This window comes from Lycorma delicatula, chromosome 12 (assembly GCF_047948215.1).
Source record: "Lycorma delicatula isolate Av1 chromosome 12, ASM4794821v1, whole genome shotgun sequence".
NCBI lineage: Eukaryota > Metazoa > Arthropoda > Insecta > Hemiptera > Fulgoridae > Lycorma > Lycorma delicatula.
This window is the reverse complement of record NC_134466.1, coordinates 73,883,191-73,903,175: the sequence shown is the minus strand read 5'-3', so window position 1 is coordinate 73,903,175 and position 19,985 is coordinate 73,883,191. Positions and strand designations below refer to the sequence as shown.

The window sequence follows — 19,985 nt, the reverse complement described above, 5'->3', positions numbered from 1 at the left end:
AGCAATAGTTCATTAGGAAATTACATATTCAAAGAGCAAAATTAGCTGAAGTCCCGTACTGCTGTATCCAGACAACTTCCACAGTACTCTTTTCTTGAAATCGAATTATTGATCTTATCAACATTTCCAAATAAGAATTGTCAGTCGTGTACTCTTCTAAAAACATGGCCTGAATAAGTAACATGATATGCGATGGATTTCTTTCCGACTTGGTACAACATGGCTTGTGAACTGTGACTAATTGTATAGTTATCAGCAAACGACAGCATTTGCCGCACGTGTCGTTCATTCACCAAACATGTCACAAACTGTTCCAGTCAGTGACATTCTAACTGCTTCCGCTCATATCAGCCATGGCTTTGTAACAACTGCAACAGACAACGGGTAAATGAGTGGCCTGTGCAATATTAACTGTAGTAAAGGAAGTATTTCTTAGCAGCAGGACTTGTGACTTTCAAAAGAGTAAAAAAATTTAATTGCATGGAGTGGTGTGGAGACTTCTTGGATATATTGTATTTTTAATGTAATTTTGTTACTATGTTGTGTTTATTTCTCAGATTATAGATTTACTAACTACTGATGAATTAATGCAGACGTTACCGAAAACACCGATTGTACACAGAGTATTTATTTTTAGACAAAATTGGACAGTATTCATTGCTGGCCTTGGTCGTATGGATTTCATTAAATTAACTGATAATGGTGATGGACGTGATGATTTTATTAAGTAAGCTATTTTTGTTTTTGAATTGCTTTGTAGTATTGTGTGTGCATGGGTTTGTTATGTTTTTGAAGTTATGCCCTTAATTTGCCCAATTAACTTAGTAGTATTTACATATATTGTAATTAACAGTTTAAACATTTATTATAGGTTTCAGGAATCCTGAACTTGCGTTGTCAAGATCAGTTACATATATTGGAGATTTGATGAAAGTGTTAATAGTGCTTGTTAAAGTTAGGTTTGAATCAACTTTTTTAACTCAATTTTTTGGGTTTCATGTCTTATTATTACTCGAGTTTTATTACTGCGGCTGAAATTCATCGACGAATAAGTAATGTGTACGGTGAAACTTCACTGATTGACAGCAAAGTGCGACAGTGGTGCAGGAACTTTAAAGGAGGATGAACAGATGTTCATGATGCAGGCGGTCAGGGAAGGAAGCGAGTGTCAACCGATGATCTCGTTGAGCGAGTGGATGAGGCGATTCGAGAAAATCATCGGTTCACTATTTCTGTATCGAGCGATTCGTTTCCTGAAATTTCAAGGTCGGCTCTCTACACCATTGTGAGCGAGAGTCTTCAGTACCACAAACTGTGTGCGAGATGGGTTCCCAAGATGCTTGGTAACATAGGCGGCTCCGTTCTATGACGAGGGTATTGGAAAGTTAGTAGTACCACACTACGACAAATGTCTAAATCGGAGTGGCGACTATGTAGAGAAATAGTGTAACTATGTAGTAAGTACTTGTTACAAATAAAAAAAATTTTATTTTCACTGTGGTTTTAATATCGTGACCGTTCGGACCTTGAAAAAACATAACCCTCATATAAGCATATATATAACATTTTCATTGTTTTAAATGTCTTCTACTTTTTTCCGTGGTATAGTTTCTGAAATTACTGTCAGTCATTACTTCATAGAATGAATGAGGATGATATGTATGAGTGTAAATGAAATCTACTATTGTTCGGTCTCAGGTGACCATTCCTGAGATGTGCGATTAATTGAAACCCTACAACCAAAAAACACGGTATCCATGATGTAATATTCAAGTAGATGAAGTAAGTATTCAAGATGATGTAGTCAAATGTGTATAAAAGTAACTGCCTTTACTAGGATTTGAACCTTAGAACTCTCAACTTTGAAATCAGCTGATCTGTGAAGATGTGTTCACCTCTAGACCAACCCAGTGGATTAAATGTCTTCTACCTGATTCACCAAACATGGTTCATGGTTCACCAAATATGATTCTACATGGTCACCAAACAGCTGATATTTTTGTAACCTTATAATTCATTTTGAATTTTGAAGAAGTACCAAGAGATGATTTACCGAAGATGTGAATATATATAAACATAAATATTTAATAATGATGCTTAGTGTTAAAGCTTATTACACCAGTTGATATTTAAGTATGGTTGATATGTAAGTAAACAGCTTTACTGCATCTGAGAGGTATTTGGAGGCAGAAACAGATTGAGTTCTACGTAATTAAAAAAAATCTGCATTATGATGGGTTTTAATTTTTATCTGCCTTATTGAATTAAACTTAATTTTTTTAAATAAAAAGATGGACATATGACAATGAATTTCGATTAAAAATTTTACTAGAAAAAGAATTGTGTAACCTGTTTTTCTGTTAATGCTTTTGTTACTGAGTTATAAGTATTCAAAATTCCAATGTTGGAAAAATCTGTTAACAATAAAACACGCTGCATGAACAATTTGTCTATATGTGATCCTCATGTTTCATAAAAGAAAAAAAAAATTTTTCAATGAAAATTTCAAAATAGGCCTGTTTTGCTTAATATTGGATATTAAGAAATTTGGCATGATGATTTCTGTATATGAGACATGGCGGTACTAATTTTGTCACAGGAGCAAGGAGATATGACTTTATGGTTTCCATATTTAAAAATTTTACCCAAAGGGTAGATAAATGTTTTCACATTATTTAATGTTCCTCAGGTACATATTATATTTCTTATGATGGTCTTATTCAAACCCCTTTCTTCTTTTTTATCATCTCGTATTTCAAAGTATTAAATGATTTAATTATGTCTGATAAGTGATACTTTCCTTAATGCAGTGTATACTTTATAAGTGTTGATTTTAATTATGCAGCTGGAAAACCAATTATTTTCTTTTTTTCTTCACAAAAAGTAATTGTAAAATCCTTTTGTAAGAATAAAAAATATAAAAACACTTATGCCCAATTTAATTGATAAATGTCAATTAATTTAGGTTTTTTTTTCACTTGCTCCCCAAGATTCATAGAAAATAAAAAATATAGCGTTTTTATTACCTTTTGAAGTGTAATGATAAGTATTTTTTCATGAGTAGAGACTGATGATGGACATTTTAATAATCAAAATGGGTATGTACTCTTTAGATTATAAACAAAATTTGTGTAATCAGTTTTATTTGTATAATTGAAAATTTACATTATAATAATTATTTGTGAAATATTTTTTCAGAATTGTTATATTCTGTCCAGAAACGTTACCTGTGACGATATGTGAAACTGAAAAAGCAGATGCTCTATATGATGAATTTGTTGGTACGCCGATATTTGTCGTACCTTCCGGTGGGAAAAATAGATTAAAGGTTTGGCCTCCGATGAAATCCTCAGATGATGTTATTCTTCAAGGAATATCTTTTGATGAAAGTTGTGCAGATATTGTTTTATCAAATGCAGGTGTGTTTATATATAATTACAGTCAGAAAACACGATAATAAATATACCAAATTAATAGCAAACTCGATATTAATTTACCTATTTATATTCAAATCCACCTTGGTTATCACATACCTTTGTCATAAATCAAAACTCATTGTTATTGTGATTACAATTAAGCCAGCTATCAAGACAGGTGCGATAAATTAAACAGTTCATCATTTTAAAAATTTACCTGTTCATTTTTTTTTGTCAATATAATACTTTTCTAAATATTTCGGTCTTTCTATTATTTATTTCTTAATTTTTTTTTTACAGGCACTCATTTTAAATGAGTCATCATTGTTAACCTAATAAACTATAAAACCTACAAAGAATTTTAAGTGAGAAAGTTTTCCTTGATTTTTCTGTTCATTAATAAAAAATTTAATCAAAACGATTTTCCAGGAATATTTATAATATTAAAAATTAAAAACCATGACTGCTGGAAAAAAAACATTGCTCTTTTTGTTCTGGTTTGATTCCATCGTGATCTTGTATTATATTAGAAAATACACCATTTGAATTTTGAAAATCGAACAGTTGTTGCAGAGGTATTATATGGGGTGCTGTTATAGCACCCCTTTGCACCTCCCAAAACAGTGCCCCAGGGGTATCCCATTTGTTACTAGTTGATGGTGATGATTGGTCCAGCCTCACACAACGTGCTTGCATTACTTTACCACTGTAGCCTCACAGAATTTTAATTAAAATTTTTAGTCTTGCTTGAGATGTGTTTTGTTATTTTTAGTAACAGTTACACTGATGGGAGTTTCTTGTGGCATTCGCATTGGTGGCATCCTGGACCAAGGCGATTGAAAGATGTCATATACTGTAGTTTATAAGATGACCTCTGGTAAAGCCCATCAGGGCTAGGTAGAGAGGTGATAGTTTGAGGGGTGTCTTCCACTAGGAGATCAGGGTCGGGAATGAATGGTTGCACTTGAATAGACATGTAACCTACTCTGATGGTACAGGAAGGTTAAATGCAATATAAGAGAGGAAGTAGGTTTCTCTATTCCACTCTGACGACTCATAATTCGTCTCACCTCAACAACACCTTGAGGACAAACTTCATCGGTAAACTCACTGATATCAAGCTCCAAAAGGTCCCATCCTCAGCTAGTATTCAAGGATTTCAGGCATAGCTTTTATGTTAATACCACCCATATTAGGGAGACGCAACAGGGATCAACTCTGTTCATCACTAATTACCTCAACAAGTATCGTGCTATCCCTTAGTTTCCTGATGTTTTTAGGTGAACCACTGAGCTTTATTGATCAGGAAATGTCAGCCCTTTTGTAGCGAGCCTCCTTTCTGAAAGTTTGTTTAAGATCAACAAATCATACATTCTTTTATGTCAACGGTTAGCCTGTTCTCATCAACAGCATTTTTATCCTCATCAGAGAACTTATTTAAAAAGATGACATACTGAATAAGTATGTCGAATTCTTTCTCGTATCGTAACCGGTAATAAAACATGAATTTGATACATCAATGTCAAGTCCAAAATAACAGTCCATTCGGTGGTCATTCAAATTCATCAAAGCTAAACAAAATACAAGCTGAGTCGGCTCAGACAGTTTTCTGGCCCAAAAATAGTGTCCTACTATTAAATTTCACAGACTCGGGGAAACAGTAATCAAAATTGAGATGTACTGTGAAATTTTTTTAAAATAAGGTAAATACTTAAAAATCAATGCTGTCACCAGGATTTCTTTTCTTTATGATAATGCATGCCTGTCCTGATAAGAAGTTTCATTAATACATTTGGGAAGATTTAACCTTACAGCTCAATCCAGTGGTTTAAAATCAGTCCCGTTGTAATGAAATCTTGACAGATTTTTTTTAATAGGGTGTTAAAATGCTTGTTTCTTTCTAAATATTATAAATACATAAAATATTTAGGTGACTTACTAAAAATAGATGCATGTACATATATAGACGGGTAAACCTTTATTTTTTTTTTTTTACTATATTTTCCGTTTTTTTGGCTATATTTTTTCTAATGATTTATTGAAATGTGGCTCATATTAAATACAGGTATGAAAATTTAAATAATTTTTCATGTTCAAAGTTGTGTTGTTGAGTTTTACGGGTGTGTCATTTCAACTACAAAAGTTATATTCATATGTGTGATTATGCAAGAGGCAAAAAAAAATGGGAAAATTTAAAGGATAAAATGAAATGAAATAACCTTTTTTAATTAATTTTATTTAAATCAGATTTAGGAACAAAGTTATCCATTCCATTTTCGTACTAGGTTATAACAATTATTACAACTTAAAGATTATGTATTCAGATGTCCACTTCTTATAAGTATTGATTATTAAAACCTTTTTGCTGAAGTTTCATTTAATTATCTGTGACATTTCAACAATAATGTTTGTGATCTCTTTACTAAAGTTACTTTTAAGCCCATCAATACTTCAAGGTTTATATTGTAGACTTTAAAAACCTTACAAAAAGTAATCTCATGTATTTAAATCCACAAATCGTGTTGGCTATCTATAGCCAACAAAGAATTGTTGTACTGTCTTGTTGAAATCAAGGTGAAACAACAATTTGTTATAACGGATTAATTATAACTGTTTTGATTATATTGTACAATCAAACTGCAGTAGTAGTATTTTATACGATCATTCTTGTTATGGTCCAATTTTTACTTCGTTGTATGAAGTAAAGAAAATATTGGGATTGCAGAAAATTTTGGTTTTCAGATTTCAACGTAGATATGCATTTTGACCATCCCTGAATCCATTTTGACTAGTTTTGGTGTAACCTCTGTATCTCGCATTACTCAAAAATGATTAGTCGTAGGATGTTGAAATTTTGAACTTGGACTGCTGTAACATCTAGTTGTGCACCTCCCCTTTTGATTGTAATTGATTAATCAAAAGTTTCCAAAAAACAAAAAAATATTTGGATTTTGGACTTTTTACTAACTACAGTAATAAGCCCTCATGGAGAGCTTTTGAATGATATATCATAAGTAGTCTTTATTTTCATCGGTTCCAGAGTTATAGCCAAATGTAATTTTAATTAATGAAATATTTTGATCTTTAAACAGGAAAGCACATCAGTTCTAATCAGACTTCATCTCCATTTTTGTATAACTTTTTTTTTTAAATTTAAATATATTAATTTATTAATAATTATTAACCTTTGATTGTAAAAAAAATTACAGTAAATAATTATTCAATAACAATAAAAAAAAATGAAAAAATATGAGGTTATTTATTAGTAAAATAAAATTTTATGTACTTCTAATTTAAACAAATGAATATATGTAATTTAATAGATGTACGTACAAGGAAGTCATGTAGTGTCCACATCAAAGTTTTTCAATTATGATGAGGTAAAACTTATGAAATGATGAATACATTTTTTGTGTAAAAAAGCTGCGCGTGAAGCTGTTATAGATTTTCTAATGTACAGTATTGGAAAATGTAATTTACTTACAAACCATTTAAGCCAAAATTTGCTTCATATGATATACATACAAACATAAATTGAAAAGAAGAGTTAGCTCATTTTGCAAAAAACTTAACACAAAAATTTTTAATTAAGTAATTTTTAAATAAAGTAAAATTGATCAGCTAAAAATGCAAACCTTTTGATAATATTCTTCGTAAACTTTATATAAAGTTTTGTTAACTAATCTCGAATGACTTTGGTCATCAGGTTGGATTTAACAAAACAGGTGTGTAAACTGTTTTTGCCTTACTGGTAGGAATTTTTATGCTGAGGATGTTCTTTCAGTACTAATCCAGGTATTTGTTACATGACCGGTAAGGTTATGATTATGAAGATATGTATCTGTGAAAACTCCGCATAAATGACTTAAGAACAGTCACCATTTTTTAATATGATTTGTTGTAAATCATATAAAAAAATTTTTAAAAATGGCAAGTTGTGCATCACTCTTCACGTCAAATAATATCAGCAATATGGCTGTGCAGTGGTACATATACAGACACACCTCCATAATCAGTATTGCCAACATTGCACGTACAATGTTGGCAAGACTGAAAGATTACCTGGTTTTTTGCTTCATCATGCATAATATTATAATTGTAATTAATTTATTTTAGTTTCTTAATGTTTTATATTTTTTTATAATTATTTCCAGGCTGGATATCAATAACACCAAATGAAGGACAACTTTGTAAATTTCGATGTTGGACACCGGATGGTCGTGGAATATACGTTAGAAAAGTACCGTTAATGAAATACGCTGTTACCATTCACGGTCAACGCATTCGAAAAACACCAGCGTACTGTAGAAGATACCTTAAGGAAGCTGCAGACGATATTTAAATTAGAATTAATTTTTATAAAATTTAGTATCATACATATAAAAACTTTTGTACAAAATAGTTTACAGATTTCATTTGTATTATTAATTTTGTTAAATAAATTTATTTAATAAATAGAATTATTAAATAAGTGTTCATTATTTTTCAATTAACATTTACATTTTAGCCTGATTATACAATTACTAGATACATTTTTTAATGTACGAGAAATAATGTTGAAAGCCTTATCAGTAATCCCGATCAGACTTTCAGATGAAAGGCTGAGAGATAGAGAGAGTGTGAGGGAGAGAGAGAGATGCTACTGCTACAGCATAGAGGTTTGAATATATTGCATACATATTATTAACTTGCCAATATCTTTACTAAAAAGTTTTGATTAAAAGAGCAACATTATCTATCTATCCCTCTCAAAACGGATAACAGAATTGTTTTCATGTTGACTCAATAATACATAATAAAATATTTCATGTTTTACATGCAGCATGACCACAAGAAAGACTGTGACAGATACTGTCACAGTTAGAGTTAGTACGTTAGAATGTACATAACTTTGTTATGTACATTCTAACGTACTAACTGTATTCTAATGTACATAACTTTGTTATGTACATTCTACCTTATCTTTTAAATGAAAAAAACCCGTAGTTTTTATAACATTTTTGAATACACAATTCTTAAATATCCTTCCCAAAACCTAACAGTTAAAGAGCTATACCTCATTTCAAAATGTACCAGTCAACAATATATACGATGTAAGTAAAACTTAAGTCCAGTGTTGTAATTTTACAAGGGTAAAGTCAGTTATTATCCGCAATGTAGTTATAAATTTTATTGCAATAAAAATAGGAAACTTACATGTACATCATTTTTCAACATAGTTGCATTTCAACGTATTTGGTCTATCGTTGCACAAGCTTCCTGATACCCTCATAAAAGGAAGTTTTCGGTTGAGCTGTAAGCGTGGAATGCACCATTTCTTTCACTGTTTCGTCTGAGGTAAATCGACAGTCCCTTAATGCCTCTTTGAGTGGACCAAACAAGTGGTAGTGAGAAGGGACAAGATCAGGACTATACAGAGGACGAGCCGGTACTTCAAAGTTGAGTTTCTGGAGCTTATCAGCAGTGTGTGGATGGGCATTGTTGTGCAACAACACAACACTTTTGGACTGCAGTCCTTGGCGTTTGCTTCGAATTGCAGGCTTCAGCTTGGCAGTGAGCATCTCACTGTAACGCACACTGTTTATTGTCGTGCCCCTTTCCTCATAATTTTCCAGTTCTGGGCCTTGAGTCCTAAAAAACCGTGAGCTTCAGTTTTCCTGCGGACGGTTGGGTCTTGAACTTTTTTTTGCGGGGCTAATTTGGATGTTTCCATTCCATACTCTGCGGTTTACTCTCCGGCTCGTAATGATTGATCCGTGTTTCATCACCAGTGATCATTCTGTCTAAGATGTCCCATTCATTACCGTAGCAAACCAAATGTTTTTGGCAGATGTCCAAGCGCGTTTGTTTATGTGACTGTGTGAATTGTTTTGGAACCCGTCTTGCACAGACTTTATGAAACCAAAGTCTGTTGTGGATGATTTCATATGTAGAACAGTGACTAATTTTCAGATGTGCCGCTTCATCGATAGTTACTCATCTGTCTAAGAAAACCATGTCACGTGCACCTTCAATGTTTTCCTAATTTGTGGTGGTAAATTCGTAATTAATAATAATAATTAAAGAATTTTAAAAAACCTGAATTTTCTGAATCCTGTTTAAAATGCTTTATTTTATATATTTCATATCTTCATGCATTCATTTTAAACATAATTTTTTTTACGTTTACATTTTAAATGATTATGTACGTTGTGATCAACGTTTTACTACAATATCCATCCAGACAAATAACGGGGCAATTTATTTACTTTGTGTAATAACAAATCTACCCATTCCTGAGGCGATCTGAATTGAATAAGCTTGAATATATTATTTATTTATTACAGAAATTTTTTTTTTTTTTTTTTTTTTGTCTTCAGTCATTTGACTGGTTTGATGCAGCTCTCCAAGATTCCCTATCTAGTGCTAGTCGTTTCATTTCAGTATACCCTCTACATCCTACATCCCCAACAATTTGTTTTACATACTCCAAACGTGGCCTGCCTACACAATTTTTCCCTTCTACCTGTCCTTCCAATATTAAAGCGACTATTCCAGGATGCCTTAGTATGTGGCCTATAAGTCTGTCTCTTCTTTTAACTATATTTTTCCAAATGCTTCTTTCTTCATCTATTTGCCGCAATACCTCTTCATTTGTCACTTTATCCACCCATCTGATTTTTAACATTCTCCTATAGCACCGCATTTCAAAAGCTTCTAATCTTTTCTTCTCAGATACTCCGATATAATAATAAATACAAAATTGAAAAAGAAAGAATTTTTTATTAACATTTTTTGTTCTTTTGATGTGATGTAGAATACAAAATTGAATCAGCCGGAATATTATTATTTCAATATGTATGTATGAAAGCCTTGGGGAAAACAATTTTGACCACAAGGTTGTGGTCAAAACAATTTTGTCACAGTCTTTCTTGTGGTCATGATGCATGACCACAAGATACTGTGACAAAAGATGTATGACTGTGACAGATACTATAAAGAACAAAGTTATGTACATTCTAACTTCACTTGTAAATGAAAAAACCCCAGTTTTTATAACATTTTTGAATACACAATTCTTAAATATCCTTTCCAAAACTCAACAGTTTAAGAGCTATACCTCATTTCAAGATGTACTGATCAACAATATATACGATGTAAGTAGAACCTAAGTCCCAAAAAGTCCTAAAAATAGGAAACTTAAATTTACATCATTTTTCAAGGTATGATGATTCTGTCTAAGAAGATGTACCATTCATTACTGTAGCGATCCAATGTTTTTGGCAGATGTCCAAGTGTGTTTGTTTATGCGACTGTGTGAGTTGTTTTGGGACCTGTCTTACACACGCTTTATAAAACCCAAGTTTGTTGTGGATGATTTCGTAGGCAGAATCGTGACTAATTTGCAGACGATGTGCCTCTTCATCGATAGTTACTCGTCTGTCTAAGAAAACCATGTCACGTGCACCTTCAATGTTTTCCTCATTTGTGGCGGTAAATGGTCGTTCGGCTCCTTCGTCACTTAATGACCATTTTTGAATTTTTCAATACGTTCGTAGACACTCCGTTGCGGCAACACGCTGTACTGTACCAAAAGTACAAAGACAGATTATTTATATTAGTACAAGACTAATGAGCGTTGCATCAAATATTTTTTTTAAGATGAAGTTATCAAATAAACAACTAATAAAGAACGAACAAAATGAATTAAAAATATGTTTTATTTAATATAGGTAGTTTATTATTTATTATTAAATATATTTTACCAGTTTACCTCTCTGTTGTTTTTTGTCAAAACATTTAATCTTTAATTATTTCAATTAATAAAATTGCAATTAATTGTTATAATTTTGTTTTGCTCATGAACTAAGTATAGTATTTTCAATGTTTCTCCTTTTATTGTATCAACTTATATGTCTGATCTATTACTTGTTGCTGGGTTGCTACGATGCCATGTGGCACCTTATAAATTATCTGGTAGCCCTAGGAAGGGTCATTGTGCATTTGATGGGGTAGCTCTGAAAAGAGCTGTTGAGTCTGGTCGCTGGTGATATTGGCTTCAGCTTGATGGGGAGTAGCCGCTCCCATTGGAATTGGACTGAGCATCCCCTCAGCGGCTGTTGGGTTAGCATCTTGCTTTGGCATGGCCGAGGTGGTTCTCGTCTGGCTCCGACTTCATCACTAAGCCTCCTGGCATTAGCAATCTTATCTTGGTGTTAGTAGTAATAGGCTGGCCAGGCTTGCTGTTCCTGCAGGAGTGTGGCCCTCCACCGGCAAACCCCATTTTGGGCTGCCGGCCAGGGCGGTTGAAGCCAGACCGGTTGGGTGTAGATTTGGTGTCCAGTGGTTTCCTCAGCAGGCCTGCTGCTCTTAAGGGAAAGTTTGCATTCACCAGGAGATCCCATGTTGAGCTGGACATGGGATCTCGGCTATATAAGTGGACTTCGTTGCCACTTATATAGCCGCCGGTGTGTGGCGGGGTGCTGTGTGCTCAGCAGCGAACTGATTGGTAGGGGAAGTGCATGATAATCAATTATTTTTAAGTAAAATATATTAATATTTTAATCCAAGTGGATTCAACAAGACTACATTTCTTTTAAAACTGTATAATATTTGAATTGTACTGAATTTTGATGTTGGCAAGCAATAAATATAATGAAACTGACAAATTATTTTTCTTTACAATTTAAAAAACAAATATTATTACTTCAGACAATACAAAAAAACTGTAAAAATATAATTTATTAATTTAAGAAATTACTGACAAATAATTAAGTACAGGAATAAAATTTATGAAAATATGCTCACAACCATCTGTAAAAATAGATTAGTCTAATTTGTTTCAGAAAAAAAAAGTTATACAATGTTGTCAACAGAGAAAACTAGAGATGTGGCATATCTCGTAAACAGTGTATCCAGGGGAAAATGTCTTATTAGATGTTGTATCATCTGTAAATGATACAAAAATTGGGTATTTCCATTTAAAAATCATGGAAATATGTCAGATATAAAAATAGGAAAGTAGGAATGTCAAAAGAGTACTGTTTAATAATGCATTCAATAATCGAGAAAAAGTTCCTCGTTTTAATGTTTTCTGTAGTTTTTCTTGTTTTCGAAGTCTTAATGATTGTACACTTTAAATTACAATGAATTATATACAATTATATGAATTATTGCAATGAATTATACAACAAAATGTATAATAAATGGTAATAATAAAAAAACAACATATTATTTTTAAATAAAAATTATTTTAATAATATAATTAAATTAAAATACATATACCAAAATATATTTTAAATAAAAGATTACATTAAAAATAAATAAACGACTAGTACACAATTATCCTGTAATCCCTGCAAATAAAAAAAAAACTGTTCTCAGCTTTTAATGAACATAAACGTTTATCTTTACCTAATTCTGAATATACAAAATTACTTAATGGAATGAATAAATAAATACCAAAAACCTTATGTAATAAAAATTAAAAGATTAAACAAAAATGACTCATATAATTTTAATTATCTAATAATAATAAAGTATGATGGATAGGAACAGGTGATTTTGAATTGTTCATTACCAAACTGTAATTTCAGCTGGCAACACTGTTATAATGCTACTTTATACCCCAGACAGTGCTAATTGTTTAGTTTCAATGTAATAAATAACATTAAAAAATGTTAAATAAATGAAAAAATAAGACACTACAACACAGTTATAAAACCAAAGCTTTATAAGGCAGCATCTTCCTCCTGAATGAACAATCAAAGACATCAGAAATCAAAAGAAGAAATGTAAAAACCTGCATCAATAAAAAGTACCAGGAAGAACGACAGTGATAGATTGTGCCCAACAAATTCGTGTACAAAGAGTTAGAACAAGTCACTGATACCATGCGTAATAGGAGACTAGGATTCTTTGTTCATATCATGAGGATGCAAGATTCAAAACTTCTGAAACAGTACAGTACAATCTCGACTCGAAAAACAGAGACTGGATGCAGAGAAATAAGAGAGCTGAAGCAAATTGGACTTACATCACAGATAAGATAAAATTAAACAAGAAAATCAATAACACTTGTTTTACACTCACAGGAAAAACTCACAACACGAACATTTTCAACACTAGAAAGGGCACAAAAACTGGAATGTAAGAAAAATTACTGGGAGAACTGTTAAGTCCAAACAGTTCCATCGAAGAAACTTGGATAATCGACAGACTAATGTGATCCTATGCGGTCATAAAAGATAATAATAACATTAATGAGAAATGAATTGGGCTTTTGTCATGAAAACATTTTGTAAGTCTGGTTTTATTAGTTCATAATTTATGGGAATGAATTGATCATTTTGAAATAATCGGTTCAGTATCGAGAGAGTAAAAACATCCAAGCCCAATAATGTAACCTGGGTCAATCAACTTGTTCTATTGATGTTTTGGGAAGGATTTTTACTAAGATCATACTTTGAATGATTCAGGAATTAAACATGCAGTTTTTAAAGGAGAGGAGAAAAATTCCTTAAAAATCTTAATGGGTTCAAAAGAAACCTCACTTTTAATAAATTAATTATTATGTAAAGAAAAAGGTTACAATGTGGTGGCAGTATCATCAAAACGAATTATAGTACTATTTTTTTGTTTTTAAATTAACAACAGTGACACGTTTGGTACTTCATATGGTTGATAACTTTACAGTGCTAAAGACCAACAGAACTGAAATATATTTCAAAGATGGAACAAGATAACTAATAAGAAAACAAAACCTTAAAGTGTCTCATTATAATAAGCTGTAACCAATGATGAAAAATATAAATTATCATTTAACAATTTTTTTTTTAAATATGGGTATTATGTTCTAGCAGTTAATGGAACAGCTGCAATATGATTTCACATATATAATTTAAAAAGAGTTACTCAATATTTTTTAACACAACTTACAACTAAATTTGCTTTGTAATATATAGTACCCTTAATACTTATTTTTATATAAAATTGCTAAAATAAATGACATAGCTTTTGGCCTTTAACAACCGTCAATATAAAAATAGCAATTTTCTGAAAAATCTGTTCCTTTTACATCACTCCAAATTAACGCTAAGAATAAAAACCAGTATATATTAACAATTCTTTATTTTATAATAAATATAATATAATAAAAATAGGTTTAAGATTTTTTCTTGTCGGTTGGTTTTGTACTACCTCCCCCGATGATCTTCTTTCTTTGACTAACCATGTGAAGATATAACATTGGGAAAACTGTAAATACAAAAAAAATTGATATAACAATATGTGAAAAATGTACATATATATTCAACAGTTAACTTATATGTTACACTTGATGATAAAACTTTACTTTAACATTTACCGTAGTTGTAAGAAAGAATTGTTATAGTGAACATGAATAAACTAATGTAATTCTATAAGAAACAAAGCATAATCCAAAACAACCCAAAATTTTAAAAATATACCTCTTACCAGTATAGATCCTGACCACCACCACTAGCAATAAGACATCCATCTTATGGTGATTCCAGTCACCACATCATCCCCTCAGTTTCTAGCCGCGATGATTTTTACTGGAGGTTGTCTTATTGAGCCTCAGACACTAATCATCGGTCTCAGTGGCACGAGTGGTAGCGTCTTGGTTTTTCATCCGGAAGTGCCGGGTTTGAATCCTGGCATTTTCGCACGCTACAAATCATCCATCTCATCCTCTGAAGCAATACCAATTGGTGGTTCCAGAGGTTTAAAAGAAGACGCTAATTAAATACATAAATACACAGACATCAGCTAGGCCTCTGTCAGGATGTCGCTGATGCAAATGCCTCGATAAACATTTTATCAGCGTTTTTAGCTAACTATTGTCTTTGCTGTAAGCGTTTTTGGACATCTTTACTCTTCTCTCCTACTTAGAAGCCCTCACAATTGTGATCCGCACGTCTCACTCTGACATCAAATAAGACTATTATTTATTAAACAAAAGCAAACAATCTAGACTGCAATATCAAATTTTACAACTGAGTCTAAGTATCAAAAGTTTAGACTCACACCTAACGAAACTAGTTGAATGCAACAGTGGCAATTTTGACCTGTAAGATCTACCAATCATATTATAATTATAAATTAATAAACAGACTGAAACAAGTTGGAAACTCTTTTCCAGAAATGTATCTCCATTCCAAGGAAATTCTTCCCAAACTTTAACTGACTGAACCTGCAATCTGCTCCGCTTTTGAAAGCGAAGTCAGTGCCTTCACACTCCCACATCGCATCTCCATCAGAGTTCCCAATATTGATTATAAAACAGATTTATCACTGGTCGGCCTGCTCTTGCGAGGTTAGTGCCTTCACCCTTCTACACATACTTCCATTGCAGGATAGAAAAATTGTTCTGATCAGGGATAGAGTGCCAATTCACCTTCGGCACATAAATGCCAAAATGGGTCACTAGTTACTCAGCCGACTACTCTGAATTGAACATCATACCCTTTCAGCAATTCTCTGCAGTGCCAAAAGCCTGAGGAAGCCACAAGCCATTCTCTTCGAGTCTTCTAACTGACCTGCAGATCTAGAATTAACTCTCTTGAACTCCCTAACAATTCTGGTACGTCTTATACTTTGGACAAGCATACAGCAGGTGGTCTACAGTAACATTGGCCCTACAATCCGGGCAAATGCTCGCATCAGCCAAATCAAATCCTAGCTAATTTGATCATAAATGCATCATATCCAGACAGGAACTGAGTACTATAACGATTGGAAGAAATCCACAGACAAGTAACATCCTAGAAAATACCAGGTATGGAATGACCATTAGAAGATTCATTTTACCTAAGCTGCCAAGATTAAAAAACTCAACCGCATTAGAAAGTCAAATACCACAAAGAGGAAATTCCCCCTTCTTAGCAAGTGCAAGTACTATGGTCAGGCTTTGTTTGTTAAAGGATGTTATTTCGGAATGGAATGGAATGCAAAGTTGGCAGGAGTTTATTACTCCCTACTTTATCGCAAAACCTGGACAGACTCCCTTGCTGCTGGATCATTCTAATCGGGCTTGGTTTTTAAAAGAATTATTTTAAATCTCGGTTCTAATTTTCTCAAGTTTTGTGTATTATTATTTTAGTGAATTTAAGACGGATTTAATTGCATTCCAATCCGTTGTTGAACCAGCGTTATCGAACCCATTTCATGGGCCGACTGCGGAAGGCTAGGCTTATAAAGCCTGTCCTCCTGACGTAATTCCCCTTCAGACCGTCCACTGAAGTCCTTTCGGTGCTAACGCTTAATAGGCTAGCAGGAATACGCCACAATGGGGTACTAGCTATAAGGAGGGAGCAATGCGTCCCCTTTTCCGGAGGAGTCGCAATTGCTGGGTTATTTTACCTAACTTGTAAGTTTTGAAAAGGAGAGGTTGTGTAGAAGCTCTTCATCCGCTTCTGGTATAGCTGCCCTTCAGGACGCATCTCTGCTGGGCTCTGTTCCGGACTCCAGTCCGTGATGTTGAGACGAGTGGCTGGTCTTCCTTCTTCTTCATCTTCTCCCTCTTCGTTCTTCTTTGGCCTGCACTTTCCAGGAATTGGTAGTAACCGAAGTTACATACCATTAACCTTGGAATTCCCGAAGGGCTGAACGGGGGGAAAGTGCAGGTTTCTTCGTTCTTCTGTGCTGTCAGTGGCTGCTGGGCAGGTGACTGCTGGGCAGGTGGCTGCTGGGCTTGTGACTGCTGGGCTGATTTTTTTTTTTTTTTTTTTTAAGGGCGAAAAACGGTTGAACGTTATCATCGCCCGGAAAATAAATAAATAGATAAAAAAATAAATAAATAAAAATAATTTTAGGTTTTTAGATAAAATTAAAACTTAAAACTACTATCACAGAAACAAAATCCGGAATGGGTGTAAAAGGCCCATTCTCGGATAACAAAAACACTAATATGTAACTTAAAACTCTGTTAAAAACTATCACATTAAAAATAAATAAAACTTAAAACTATGTTAAAAACTATCACATTAAAAATAAATAAAACTTAAAACTAAAAAAGGAGATAAAACTTAAAACTAATATCACAAAAATCTTATAACTAATATCACAGACGAATTTAAAAAACATACAAAAAAAACAAAAAAAATCCGATAGGGAGTGTAAAAGGCTCCCTACTCGGATAACAAAAACAATACATAGGACAATACATACAATTATGAAAGAACACATACTTATTAAATTTTTTGCATTAACCCTATACTATGTAAAAATATAAACATCCGGTTTAAAACCTCCTTATCGTCACGCAAGATACCACGGATGTTACCAGGTAATTTAAATTTACGACGCAATGCCGCATAACATATGCAGTCCACGAGTATGTGGCGCACAGTCATGCGGCAGTTGCATCTTGCGCATAGAGGTGGTTGTCCTCTTGTAAACAGGTACTCGTGTGTGACTCTCGTGTGTCCTATCCGCAATCGACAGAGAACTACTTCCTCACGCCGGGGTTTTCTGTATGAGGAGTTCCATGGTAACACAGAATCTTTAATCTGACGGAGTTTATTATCGACAGTAGCTGTCCAATCACCTTGCCACCTTGTTCTTAATAATTGTTTTACATAGTTAATGAAATCAGAAGTAGCAACTCGGGTGGTGAAAGGAGGCTGGTTACATGCTTCTTTGGCAGCGGAATCTGCATGTTCATTACCTGGAATCCCTACGTGGCTAGGGACCCAGCAAAAACTTAATTCTGTGTTGCGATTATTCAACTCAGCGATTGCGTTGTAAATTTCAATGACGATAGGATGTTTGGAATAAAAGTTCTTTAAGGCTTGGAGAGCACTACACGAGTCACTGCAAATAAGAATTTTTCTATATTTAGGGTTAATGATGTTTAGAGCCTTATTTATAGCATATAGTTCAGCGGTAAACACACTCGTAATACTGGGGAGACCAAACATATAAGTTCTCTCATTGACAACAAAAGCACACCCAACCGTATCGTTTTGTTTCGATCCATCAGTGTATACAACCGCGTCTGGTTTCGTCTTGGAGAGAACACACTGAAACATCTGCTGAAAGACGATAGATGGTGTTGATTGTTTATTACATGTAGTCAGGTCAAAATTAAAATTTATAAGGCTTATTCTCCATGGAGGATATGAGCAAGGGTACATAGGAAAGAATGACGGTGTGTCAACATTTATATGCTGCAGCAGACGCCAGGTACGGACACCTACAGGTGCAGTACGACGTGGATGATCCTCATACTTTCCTAGATTAGGATTTTTAAAGACTGACTCAAGAGCCGGGTGATTTGGCTGTCCTCTGAGACGAGCAAAATACGATAATAAAAGCTGGTCTCGTCTATCCCAAAGTGATGGTTCACCACAGTCTACAAGTAAGCTTGCGACAGGACTTGATCTAAACGCGCCTGTGGCAAGCCGAAGGAAAGCATGATGTACACTATCCAGCATTTTAAGCACGGTTTGACGAGCTGATGAGTAGGCCACACAACCGTAATCTAAACGGGAGCGAACAAAGGAATAGTAAAAACGTATCATACATGATCTATCGGCTCCCCAGTTGGTGTTAGTAAGGACTCGCATCATATCTAAAATTTTGGAACATTTTGTTTTCAATTCTTTTAAATGTTTAACCCAAGTAAGACGACTATCAAAAATTAAACCTAAAAACTTAACGTAATTAGAGATAGTAATAGTCTCACCGTTCAGAAAAATTTGCGGAATAGAAGGGTTTCGTAGCCGAGAAAAAACTACACATTTTGTTTTTTCGGATGAAAATGTGAAACCAGTAATCCTGGACCAAGCTTCAAGGTGATATATAGTGTTCTGCAGTAGTCTCTCTGCTGTAGGTGCCGAACGGCTTGCAATGTAGATAGCAAAGTCGTCAGCAAATAGAGAGCATGAGACAGGAGCCTGAACACATTTGGTAATATCATTTATGGCTACAGAAAATAAGGTGGCACTTAATACACTACCTTGGGGCACTCCATTCTCCAAGATGACACTATCTGAGAGCGAATCATCTACACGAACACGAGCCGTTCGGTGATTTAAGAATCCCCGGATAAAAGCAAGCATATTGCCCTTGATTCCCCATTTTTGGAGAGTGTTAAGAATACCACGTCGCCAGGCTGTGTCATACGCCTTTTTTATATCAAAGAAGATAGCGACGAGGTGTTGCCGATTGAGGAAAGCGTTTTGTATGGCTGTTTCTAGTGACACTAAATGGTCAGTAGAAGATCGTCCTTGTCGAAAACCACACTGTTCTGGAGATAGAAAGCCATGTTTCTCCAAGTACCATGTAAGTCTGCGGTTTACCATTCTCTCCATTATTTTACACAAAACGCTTGTTAATGAAATAGGGCGATAGCTTGAAGGGTTCGTCTGGTCTTTACCAGGTTTTGGTACTGGTATAATAAATGCTTCTGACCAGCCGGGTGGGAAGACTTGTTCGGAGAATAAACCGTTGAAAATATTCAAAAGTTGTTGTAGTGCCAAATTAGGAAGGTGTGAAAGCATGGAAAGGCGAATGTTGTCCGGTCCAGGGGAAGTGTCCCGTGAATTTTTAAGTGCATGTAACAAT

At 33.9% G+C, this 19,985-nt stretch overlaps 2 protein-coding genes across 3 annotated transcripts in view; one reads left to right on the top strand and one right to left on the bottom strand.

The window, feature by feature from the left end:
- LOC142332863 (nitric oxide-associated protein 1-like) overlaps positions 1 to 7,876 on the top strand; it is a 32,338-nt gene extending 24,462 nt beyond the window's left edge. The window contains exons 8-10 of the mRNA XM_075379540.1: positions 558 to 727; positions 3,199 to 3,419; positions 7,571 to 7,876. Coding sequence (XP_075235655.1) covers positions 558 to 727; positions 3,199 to 3,419; positions 7,571 to 7,758 — 579 coding nt within the window. The 3' untranslated portion in view covers positions 7,759 to 7,876. The remainder of the gene's footprint in view (positions 1 to 557; positions 728 to 3,198; positions 3,420 to 7,570) is intronic.
- A 6,344-nt stretch (positions 7,877 to 14,220) lies between these two features.
- The window catches only part of LOC142333247 (very-long-chain (3R)-3-hydroxyacyl-CoA dehydratase 2-like), a 30,031-nt gene continuing 24,266 nt past the window's right edge, over positions 14,221 to 19,985 (bottom strand). For both annotated transcript variants that reach the window (XM_075380239.1, XM_075380240.1), the window contains exon 5: positions 14,221 to 14,651. In XM_075380239.1, the coding sequence (XP_075236354.1) occupies positions 14,560 to 14,651 (92 nt within the window). In that variant the 3' untranslated portion in view covers positions 14,221 to 14,559. The remainder of the gene's footprint in view (positions 14,652 to 19,985) is intronic.